Source organism: Oncorhynchus keta, unplaced genomic scaffold, assembly GCF_023373465.1.
Source record: "Oncorhynchus keta strain PuntledgeMale-10-30-2019 unplaced genomic scaffold, Oket_V2 Un_contig_29614_pilon_pilon, whole genome shotgun sequence".
In the NCBI taxonomy this organism is placed as follows: domain Eukaryota; kingdom Metazoa; phylum Chordata; class Actinopteri; order Salmoniformes; family Salmonidae; genus Oncorhynchus; species Oncorhynchus keta.
Genome location: NW_026286642.1, coordinates 1 through 11,408, shown reverse-complemented (window position 1 = coordinate 11,408; position 11,408 = coordinate 1). Strand labels below are relative to the sequence as shown.

General features: G+C 44.3%; 1 protein-coding gene and 1 long non-coding RNA gene across 3 annotated transcripts; one reads left to right on the top strand and one right to left on the bottom strand.

Annotated features, from left to right (window-relative positions):
• Nucleotides 1-1,498: 1,498 nt before the first annotated feature.
• Nucleotides 1,499-10,624, top strand: LOC118381838 (NACHT, LRR and PYD domains-containing protein 3-like). Its single transcript, XM_052507479.1, has 10 exons — nucleotides 1,499-3,524; nucleotides 3,942-4,004; nucleotides 6,139-6,285; nucleotides 6,369-6,418; nucleotides 6,519-6,570; nucleotides 6,674-8,441; nucleotides 8,540-8,884; nucleotides 9,041-9,193; nucleotides 9,520-9,566; nucleotides 10,080-10,624. The coding sequence occupies exons 1-10, from the start codon at nucleotides 3,287-3,289 to the stop codon at nucleotides 10,616-10,618; spliced, it is 3,402 nt and encodes a 1,133-aa protein (XP_052363439.1). The 5' UTR covers nucleotides 1,499-3,286; the 3' UTR covers nucleotides 10,619-10,624.
• A 25-nt stretch (nucleotides 10,625-10,649) lies between these two features.
• On the bottom strand, nucleotides 10,650-11,398 carry LOC127923419 (uncharacterized). Of its 2 annotated transcripts, none has more exons than XR_008114315.1 (3): nucleotides 11,064-11,390; nucleotides 10,880-11,021; nucleotides 10,650-10,837 (listed from the first exon to the last, which is right to left on the bottom strand). It is a non-coding gene; the product is annotated as an uncharacterized LOC127923419 (long non-coding RNA). The 2 variants fall into 2 exon arrangements; XR_008114316.1 differs by having other exon boundaries at nucleotides 10,654-10,837; nucleotides 11,110-11,398.
• Nucleotides 11,399-11,408: the final 10 nt, after the last annotated feature.

The window sequence follows — 11,408 nt, the reverse complement described above, 5'->3', positions numbered from 1 at the left end:
GGCTACTCAACTACAATACATGTTGAGTTCACCATACAGCAACATTAGAGCTGTAGCCTCGGCTGGCTACTCAACTACAATACATGTTGAGTTCACCATACAGCAACATTAGAGCTGTAGCCTCGGCTGGCTACTCAACTACAATACATGTTGAGTTCACCATACAGCAACATTAGAGCTGTAGCCTCGGCTGGCTACTCAACTACAATACATGTTGAGTTCACCATACAGCAACATTAGAGCTGTAGCCTCGGCTGGCTACTCAACTACAATACATGTTGAGTTCACCATACAGCAACATTAGAGCTGTAGCCTCGGCTGGCTACTCAACTACACACAATACATGTTGAACTACAATACATGTTCACCATACAGCAACATTAGAGCTGTAGCCTCGGCTGGCTACTCAACTACAATACATGTTGAGTTCACCATACAGCAACATTAGAGCTGTAGCCTCGGCTGGCTACTCACTCATGTTGAGTTCTACAATACATGTTGTTGAGTTCACCATACAGCAACATTAGAGCTGTAGCCTCGGCTGGCTACTCAACTACAATACATGTTGAGTTCACCATACAGCAACATTAGAGCTGTAGCCTCGGCTGGCTACTCAACTACAATACATGTTGAGTTCACCATACAGCAACATTAGAGCTGTAGCCTCGGCTGGCTACTCAACTACAATACATGTTGAGTTCACCATACAGCAACATTAGAGCTGTAGCCTCGGCTGGCTACTCAACTACAATACATGTTGAGTTCACCATACAGCAACATTAGAGCTGTAGCCTCGGCTGGCTACTCAACTACAATACATGTTGAGTTCACCATACAGCAACATTAGAGCTGTAGCCTCGGCTGGCTACTCAACTACAATACATGTTGAGTTCACCATACAGCAACATTAGAGCTGTAGCCTCGGCTGGCATGTTGAGTTCACCATACAGCAACATTAGAGCTGTAGCCTCGGGCTGGCTATAACATGTTGAGTTCACCATACAGCAACATTAGAGCTGTAGCCTCGGCTGGCTAGCACCATCAGCAACATTAGAGCTGTAGCCTCGGCTGGCTACTCAACTACAATACATGTTGAGTTCACCATACAGCAACATTAGAGCTGTAGCCTCGGCTGGCTAACTACAATACATGTTGAGTTCACCATACAATAGAGCTGTAGCCTGGCTGGCTACTCAACTAGTTCACCATACAGCAACATTAGAGCTGTAGCCTCGGCTGGCTACTCAACTACAATACATGTTGAGTTCACCATACAGCAACATTAGAGCTGTAGCCTCGGCTGGCTACTCAACTACAATACATGTTGAGTTCACCATACAGCAACATTAGAGCTGTAGCCTCGGCTGGCTACTCAACTACAATACATGTTGAGTTCACCATACAGCAACATTAGAGCTGTAGCCTCGGCTGGCTACTCAACTACAATACATGTTGAGCTGTAGCCTCGGCTGGCTACAACTACAGTTGAGTTCAACATTAGAGCTGTAGCCTCGGCTGGCTACTCAACTACAATACATGTTGAGTTCACCATACAGCAACATTAGAGCTGTAGCCTCGGCTGGCTACTCAACTACAATACATGTTGAGTTCACCATACAGCAACATTAGAGCTGTAGCCTCGGCTGGCTACTCAACTACAATACATGTTGAGTTCACCATACAGCAACATTAGAGCTGTAGCCTCGGCTGGCTACTCAACTACAATACATGTTGAGTTCACCATACAGCAACATTAGAGCTGTAGCCTCGGCTGGCTACTCAACTACAATACATGTTGAGTTCACCATACAGCAACATTAGAGCTGTAGCCTCGGCTGGCTACTCAACTACAATACATGTTGAGTTCACCATACAGCAACATTAGAGCTGTAGCCTCGGCTGGCTACTCAACTACAATACATGTTGAGTTCACCATACAGCAACATTAGAGCTGTAGCCTCGGCTGGCTACTCAACTACAATACATGTTGAGTTCACCATACAGCAACATTAGAGCTGTAGCCTCGGCTGGCTACTCAACTACAATACATGTTGAGTTCACCATACAGCAACATTAGAGCTGTAGCCTCGGCTGGCTACTCAACTACAATACATGTTGAGTTCACCATACAGCAACATTAGAGCTGTAGCCTCGGCTGGCTACTCAACTACAATACATGTTGAGTTCACCATACAGCAACATTAGAGCTGTAGCCTCGGCTGGCTACTCAACTACAATACATGTTGAGTTCACCATACAGTAATGCTGCATTCAAGCACACTGGTGATCCATGCAGTCTAAAAACAATGAAAATATGTGATGTTACAACCACCTATTGCTACGTTTTTGTTATTTGGAGTTATTAAAATACTTGTTGATTTGGGTTGCATCCTATTATGCACATCTGCAAGCATAGCAGCTAAGGCTGAACAGATATGATTGATCTCCTTTGTTTTAATGTGTTAAAATGCTGTATACAGCATCCTATGTACATACAGTAAGTGGACTTTAGAAAGGGACGTATTTTTTTCAAACAATGACCAGTTTGGGTTGCAGTTGCAAGTTTCTTTTGTAAAAAGAAATGGGTTATGTGTGGCCTGCGAATTCATCATTTTTCAATATGGCCCATGTGCTGATTCAATTTGACATCCCTGGGCTATTTATTTAGCAAACTAAGAACAAAGAGCCTAACTCCCGTGATATTTACATATTTACAGAAATCCATTCAGCTGTATTTTGTGGCGAATGCATTTTAATGATCTGAAGTTGAGCTGTTGCTACTGCCTGTAAACACACTCGATATGTAAACACACAGTCCAGTTCAAAGGTAATGAAGGCAGGTCCAACTGTCTGTAAACACACAGTCCAGTTCAAAGGGAATGGTGGTAGGCCCATGTGGAAAATGGCTTATTTGCATATAGGCCTGCTGTAGCTCTGATTGGCTATGGTGCACAGGCTGATTTGCATATAGGCTATGGCACCTATCTGTGTTGACTCCGGTCCTGGACAAGACAGGTGGTTTTATTTACTGCGGTGTCTGATCATTTTCCAAACGCAGGGTCCCTTTTCCACTACATCGCTATAGAATTTTCTCTAAATGCCTTACTATACGTCATTCCCAAACATTCTAGGAATTTATGAAAACGTGAAAATGGCCATATAAATGCTCGCTTGTCAGAAAATGTAATAAAAAACGTAATTATTCCTGGGGGTGTATATGAACAGATTTATCAGATTTCATGTTGCTAAAACGCTGTCAGTTCCACTTTAAATACCTTTTTTAAAAATGTGTGTTTATTTTAAGATGAGGCGCCTTGAATCCAAATTGATGCGTTTGAGTTCAAGGAAGTTAAAACGATTTAAACGCCGTCTGACGAAGAAGTATCACATCGATGTGAGGAGGATGGAAGTGAAAGCCATTGTGTCAGTTATGACAGACACATATAGAGGAGGTGCTCGTGACGTTGTGTCCTCAATTCTAAAACACGTCAAAGGTCGGCGTAAACGGAGACATAGACGGCAGGGTGAGTATAGGCATTAAAACTTCATATTAATACTCAAATGTTTTTTGTTGCACGAGGAATTCTTAGATCTTATTGAACCTGTATTACAGTATTTACTCAGTAGCATTTCACTTTTTTCCTCTAGTCAAGTGTACAAGGAAGTCTTAGATCTTATTGAACCTGGATTACAGTATTTACTCAGTAGCATTTCACTTTTTCCGCTAGTCAAGTGGTTTCAGATGAATAAATGTGTGTGTGCTTATTTTACAACAGTTAATCGTATGACCTATGCAGGGTTATTCTGTGTTTTATGGGCCGGTTTCCTGGACCCAGATTGAACCTACTCCTTTAAAACGTCGACTTTGGGCAAAACAGCAAAAATAATGACTAATAATGTTTTTCACCAAGTTCAGATAAAGATACGCCTTTCCTCCATAGGCAATGAGAACGATGGGAGTTCGACCTCAACTGCCATTAACGAGGAGGTGGATGACCAACAGGTAGGCATAATGGGCTTTAAAAAAGATGTGTGTGTGTATATCTCAGCACAAGCATCCTCTCACTGTCAACTGTTTATTTTCGGCAAACTTAAGATGTGTAAATATTTGTATGAACATAAGATTCAACAACTGAGACATAAACTGAACAAGTTCCACAGACATGTGACTAACAGAAATGGAATCTGTCCCTGAACAAAGGAGGGGTCAAAAGTAACAGGTGGTGTGGCCACCAGCTGCATTAAGTACTGCAGTGCATCTCCTCCTCATGGACTGCACCAGATTTGCCAGTTCTTGCTGTGAGATGTTACCCCACTCTTCCACCAAGGCACCTGCAAGTTCCCGGACATTTCTGGGGGGAATGGCCCTAGCCCTCACCCTCCGATCCAACAGGTCCCAGACATGCTCAATGGGATTGAGATCCGGGCTCTTCGCTGGCCATGGCAGAACACTGACATTCCTGTCTTGCAGGAAATCACGCACAGAACGAGCAGTGTGGCTGGTGGCATTGTCATGCTGGAGGGTCATGTCAGGCTGAGCCTGCTGGAAGGGTACCACATGAGGGAGGAGGATGTCGTCCCTGTATCGCACAGCATTGAGATTGCCTGCAATGACAACAAGCTCAGTCTGATGATGCTGTGACACACCGCCCCAGACCATGACGGACCCTCCACCTCCAAATCGATCCCGCTCCAGAGTATAGGCCTCGGTGTAACGCTCATTCCTTCGACGATAAACGCGAATCCGACCATCACCCCTGGTGAGACAAAACTGCGACTCGTCCGTGAAGAGCACTTTCTGCCAGTCCTGTCTGGCCCAGCGGCAGTGGGTTTGTGCTTATCTGCATTACAATTAACAGGTGTGCCTTGTTAAGTTAATTTGGGGAATTTCTTTCCTTCTTAATTCGTTTGATCCAATCAGTTGTGTTGTGCCAAGGTAGGGGCGTTACAGAAGAAAGCCCTATTTGTTAAAAGACCAAGTCCATATTATGGCAAGAACAGCTCAAATAAGCAAAGAGAAACGACAGTCCATCATTACTTTAAGACATGAAAGTCAGTCAATCCGGAAAATTTGAAGAACTTTGTTCAAGTGCAAAAACCATGAAGCACTATGATGACTGACTCTCATGAGGACCGCCACAGGAACGGAAGACGCCGAGTTACCTCTGCTGCAGAGGATACATTCATTGGAGTTAACAGCACCTCATATTGCAGCCCAAATAAATGCTTCAGAGTTCAAGTAACAGACACATCAACTGTTCAGGGGAGACTGCTAGAATCAGGCCTTCATAGTCGAATTGCTGCAACGAAACCACTACTAAAGGACACCAATAAGAAGAAGACTTGCTTGTGCCAAGAAACACGAGCAGTGGACATTAGACCAAAGGGAAATCGTGTCTTTGTGAGATGCAGAGTAGGTGAACGGATGATCTCTGCATGTGTGGTTCCCACCATGAAGCATGGAGAAGGAGGTGTGATGGTGCTTTGCTGGTGACACTGTGATTTATTTCGAATTCAAGACGCACTTAACCAGCATGGCTACCACAGCATTCTGCAGTGATACGCCATCCCATCTAGTTTGCGCTTAGTGGGACTATGACCCATCACACCTCCAGGCTGTGTAAGGGCTATTTGACCAAGAAGGAGAGTAATGGAGTGTTGCATCAGATGACCTGGCCTCCATAATCACCCGACCTCATTCCAATTGGGAAGAGTTACACCGCAGAGTGAAGGAAAAGCAGCCAACAAGTTCTCTGCATATGTGGGAACTCCTTCAAGACTGTTGGAAAAGCATTCCAGGTGAAGCTGGTTGAGAGAATGTCAAGTGTGCAAAGCTGTCAAGACAGGGTGGATGCTTTTAAGAATCTCAAATATAAAATATATTTTGATTTGTTTTAACACTTTTTTGGTTACTATATGATTCCATATATGTTATTTCATAGTTGATGTCTTTACTATTCTACAACGTAGAAAATAGTAAAAATAAAGAACCTTTGAATGAGTAGGTGTCCAAACTTTTGACTGGTACTGTATATACATTGTCAATTAATTCCAGTGAGAGATACTGAATATTCCCTCTCTAGACGTGTACGTGATGACGAGGCTAAGCTGTTATTGTTTCTTTTCCTACACCAACGGCGATGGAAGTAACACTGCTGTCTGAGGACCACCAGGCTGGAAGAGCACTCGCTGAACATACTTCCATCACAGCAGCTAATAGAAGCAACATTTTTGCACCAATAACAACTGGGAATTCAGTTCAAGGGGACCTGAACGTTTATTATGGTGAGAAGCTCATCTCTGGACAGATGGTGGTTTGATTACGGTTTTCATTTGATGGGTGTTTTTTAAATGTTCCCCCTCTCTAGACCTTAACAGGCTGACAGGCGTGGACCCTGGACTGGAGATGGTTGACCAGGTAATGGATAGGTTTTTATCATTTTATCATACACAATCTTCATAAGATTGTTCTACATGTTTTGGAAATGTATCTACTGCTCTGTCTTGACTTCCTGTAGATGACACAACCAAGACTGGTGCCACTGAATGACCAGAGCAAGAAGAAAGAAAGTAAGTCAAATTCAGTTCGTACGTCAGATTAAGAAAAAAAGACTATCCATTAATTTCACTCAAAGTAATATACAGTATATATTTTATTTATTTTTCTATGCAGACACCATTCGACTCAAAGATCAGATCAAATTAGCCCTTAAGAAGAAGTCCAGGAGCATACTAGAGGGTTTGGCACAATGTAAATCAGCCCTTAACAAGGTCTACACTGAGACTTATATGGTCGCTTGTGATTCTGCCACCGTCAATAAAGAACATGAGGTGTGGCAAGCTGAAACCGCACATCTCCAAGACACCTCGGGGGCCTCCGGCATAAAATGTCAAGATATCTTCAAGCATGACGAAGAAGAAGAACCCATCAGATGTGTGGTGACAAAGGGAGTAGCTGGCATTGGGAAAACTGTGGCAGTCCAGAAATTCATCCTGGACTGGGCAGATGGGATAGAGAATCAACATCTAGACCTTTTAATTCTCCTTTCTTTACGGGATCTAAATTTGATTAAACATCGGCAATGCAGCTTGCATGGACTTCTTCAGGTGTTATACCCTGAACTTAAGGACATAGACATAAAGATGTATGATGACCATAAGATTCTGTTCATTATTGATGGCCTGGATGAGATCCAACTGCCACTGGAGTTTCAAAAAAACATTCCTATATCTGATGTGTCAGAGTCTGCTACCCTGGACGGTATACTTACAAACCTCATCACTGGCCGTCTTCTCCCTAATGCTCTCCTCTGGATAACCTCTCGTCCAGTAGCTGCCAATCGGATCCCTCCAGAGAGTCGTGATCGAGTGACCGAGATCAGAGGGTTCGGTGATTCACAAAAGGATGTGTACTTCACAAGGAAAATCAGTGATCCGTTGATGGCCAGTCGTATCATCTCAGACCTTAAATCAACCCGGAGCCTCTACATCATGTGCCATGTACCGTTGTTCTGCTGGATAGCAGCAACTGTTTTTCAGTATATCCTGGGTAAAGTCGGCCTAAAGTCTAGATCTTTACCTACAACCCTTACTGAATTGTACATCCATTACGTAGTGAACCAAACAATTGTCAGTTTTAAGAAGTACGATTCAACTCATGAAGATGACAAAGAAAATACTTTGAAGCAAAACAAAGACGTAATTTTCAAATTGGGACAGCTAGCCTATCAGAACCTGTTAATTCACAAAGTGCAATACACAGAACAGGACTTGAAGGACTGTGGTATTAGTGTCATGGATGCTGCTAAATACCCTGGCCTATGTACTGAAGTTGTACAATCAGAGCATGGACTGTATCCCAAGAAACGGTACTGTTTCATACACCTGAGTGTTCAGGAGTTCTTTGCTGCTCTGTACGCATATCATGAATTTGAAAACCGCAGGTTTGACTCAGTGAAAGCCTTAATCAAAAAGAAGAAGGGAAGCACTTCCATTGATTTTTTATATTTTCTCAAAGGTGCCCTGGACAGTGCATTAGATAGTAAAAATGGACACCTGGACATTTTCACACGCTTCCTTTTTGGGATCTCTCACGACTCCAGCCGAGACCTCCTTCAAGGACTTTTGGCAGAGACACCCAGCAGTTCAGAATGCAACAAAAAGTTAATTGGATACATCAAGATATTGAAAAGAAAGTCCCTCTCCCCAGAGAGATGCATCAACCTGATCCACTGTCTGCTTGAGCTGAAGGACCACACCATACTGCAGAATGACAACCAGGTATCGTCCTCAGACACGCCGCTAACTCCCTTTCAGTGCTCTCTGTTGGCATTTATCTTCATGTCAGAGAAGCCTGAAGAGTTTGACTTCAGGAATAAACAAACTTCGGAGGACGGTTTCTACAGACTGTCTCCTGCTTTGCAGTCTTGCACTACTGCACTGTAAGTATCACTGTGTGTATCAAACATGTTTTAAGTTTGCATTGTGATGTTCAAATTTAAAATATTAAAACGGCAACTTTGAACTCACTCTTTCACAGGCTCAACTGTTGTCACATGACACCACTGCTATGTGCAACTGTGGCCTCAGTTCTCCGATCTCCAAATTCCTGTATTACAGTCCTGGATCTGGGCCACAACAACCTGGGCAATGGAGAGGTGAAACGCCTTTGTGATGGGCTGTGGAACGCCAACTGCAAGGTGAAAACTCTGAACCTCAGCCACAACAATGTTGGAGAGCAAGGTGTTAAGGAACTCTGCAAAGTGCTGATTCGTCCCACCTTGAAGCTTCTGACCTTGGACCTCAGCTGCAATGACCTTGGGGACGTGGGGTTGGAGTCCCTTGCTTTTGCCCTCTACGAGCGTTGCACACTGCAGGAACTGAGGTATGTACAGCCGTGTCAAATTAGACAATGACACATTAAGGGTTTGCCTTAATCGCTGAACTCTGCTGACCTGTGGCTGCTATAGATGGTTCTTCAATGTTCCTAGTTTTAAAGGTGAAAATGTTTTTTATAATTATTTTCCCTATTCATTTACAGACTATCTGGCTGTTTGATCACATTGCCGGAGACCGTGTCCTCTGTACTGGTCATAGCTTTGAGGTCCGACCCCTTCCAGATGAAAGAGCTGGATCTGAGCTACAATCCCCTCGGAGACATTGAATTGGATTTCCCTTTTCAGCTGAAGCTGAAGTGAGTTAGATTGTGTGAAAGAATACCAATGTGATTCTAAATCAAATATAAACGTTGACAGATTAGAACAACAACAAGGATCTGTTCATGGATTCTCTTTAGCTATGACCCTTGTTGCATCCTAGTGTCAATATCATTTGGGGTAAAATGTCGTTCTGCCCCTGAACAAGACAAGTTAACCCACTGTTCTTAGGCTGTCATTGTAAATAAGAATTTGTTTCTTAACTGACTTGCCTAGTGAAATAAATTGAAAATATACTGCATTGCCTGAGTAGTGTGAGCAGTTCCAGGTTTTCATTCCTCCCTCTTTATGTTGCGTCTTTCAGCCTGGAGCACCGAGGAGAGAGCAGGAATAAACCAGGTCTGCAGAAATGTGAGTAAATATCCATCTATCATTCTCACCTTTGCGAACACAGTAATTCACAGTGGCCTCTGTAGAATATCTGACATCTAGCGGTACTATGTACCGATTCATGTGTCAAGTGTGACAGCAAAGCTTGTGTTGCAGGTTGTCATGTAAAATTCTTCCCAGTGTGAGAGAGTTCCCAATCGTTCTGATTGTGTTTTTATTGAGAACTTGAACTTGTTCTCAACTAGCATACCTGGTGGCCTCCCGGGTGGTGCAGTGGTTAAGGGCGCTGTACTGCAGCGCCAGCTGTGCCATCAGAGACTCTGGGTTCGCGCTCTGTCGCGACCGGGAGGTCCGTGGGGCGTCGTCCGGGTTAGGGAGGGCTTGGTGGGTAGGGATGTTCAATAACTGCACACTGTGAGAAATTATACAGCATGATGTCACGATCAGATCGATTGGGAACTATTTCACACTGGGAACATTTTTACTTGACACAATATAATGAAACCTTCTAATTCTAATCTGAACACATTTCAGATGCATGTGAACTCACACTAGACCCCAGCACAGCGAACGATTTCCTCGTTCTGTCTGGGGGGGGCAGGAAGGTGACGTGCCAGAGGACGGATCAGAAGTATCCCATCACCCAAGACAAGTTTGATAAATGCAACCAGGTGCTGTGCAAGGAGAGCCTCGACAAGCGGCATTACCTGGAGGTGGAGTGTCTACACAGTGTTCACATAGGCATGGCCTACAAGGGAATCGACAGGAAAGGAACCGGTGACAACGTAACACTAGGATGCAATGCCAATTCTTGGACTTTGTACGCCTCGAAGTATAAGGGCCATACCCAGCACAAAGACATGCTACACAGGTTACAGATCCCCCAAATCAAAGCACATGTGCCCTACAGAGTAGGAGTGTTTCTGGATTGGCCGGCCGGCACGTTGTCCTTTTACATGATCGACCAATTGGGCGCACTGACCCATCTGTATACATTCCACACCACATTCACTGAGCCTCTTTATCTTGGGTTTGGACTGAACTCTCCGACCGCAACCGTTCATCTCTTATAGTCACAGCCTACGACAGTGGACTGAACTCCCCAACCGCAACCGTTCATCTCTTATAGTCACAGCCTACGACAGTGGGCTGAACTCTCCGACCATCTCTTATAGTCACAGCCTACGACAGTGGACTGAACTCTCCGACCATCTCTTATAGTCACAGCCTACGACAGTGGACTGAACTCTCCGACCATCTCTTATAGTCACAGCCTACGACAGTGGACTGAACTCTCCGACCATCTCTTATAGTCACAGCCTACGACAGTGGACTGAACTCTCCGACCATCTCTTATAGTCACAGCCTACGACAGTGGACTGAACTCTCCGACCATCTCTTATAGTCACAGCCTACGACAGTGGACTGAACTCTCCGACCATCTCTTATAGTCACAGCCTACGACAGTGGACTGAACTCTCCGACCATCTCTTATAGTCACAGCCTACGACAGTGGACTGAACTCTCCGACCATCTCTTATAGTCACAGCCTACGACAGTGGACTGAACTCTCCGACCATCTCTTATAGTCACAGCCTACGACAGTCTTAGACATGTTTTGCTCTGTCACATGGTGGAGTGGGAGAGGGGTTTAGACAGTGGACTGCTGTGTCACATGGTGGAGTGGGAGAGGGGTTTAGACAGTGGACTGCTGTGTCACATGGTGGAGTGGGAGAGGGGTTTAGACAGTGGACTGCTGTGTCACATGGTGGAGTGGGAGAGGGTTTAGACAGTGGTGTAAAGTACTTCAGTAAAAATACTTGAAAGTACTAAAGTCGTTTTGGGGGTATCTGTACTGTACTA

What these genes read in the sequence shown, in the direction of transcription:
- LOC118381838 (XM_052507479.1), top strand. Translation starts at nt 3,287, where the DNA reads ATGTGTGTTTATTTTAAGATGAGGCGCCTTGAATCCAAATTGATGCGT. An exon ending in GGAGGTGGATGACCAACAGG is followed by an intron (nt 4,005 to 6,138) that starts TAGGCATAATGG and finishes CTACACCAACGG; the next exon opens with CGATGGAAGTAACACTGCTG. An exon ending in GACTGGAGATGGTTGACCAG is followed by an intron (nt 6,419 to 6,518) that starts GTAATGGATAGG and finishes GACTTCCTGTAG; the next exon opens with ATGACACAACCAAGACTGGT.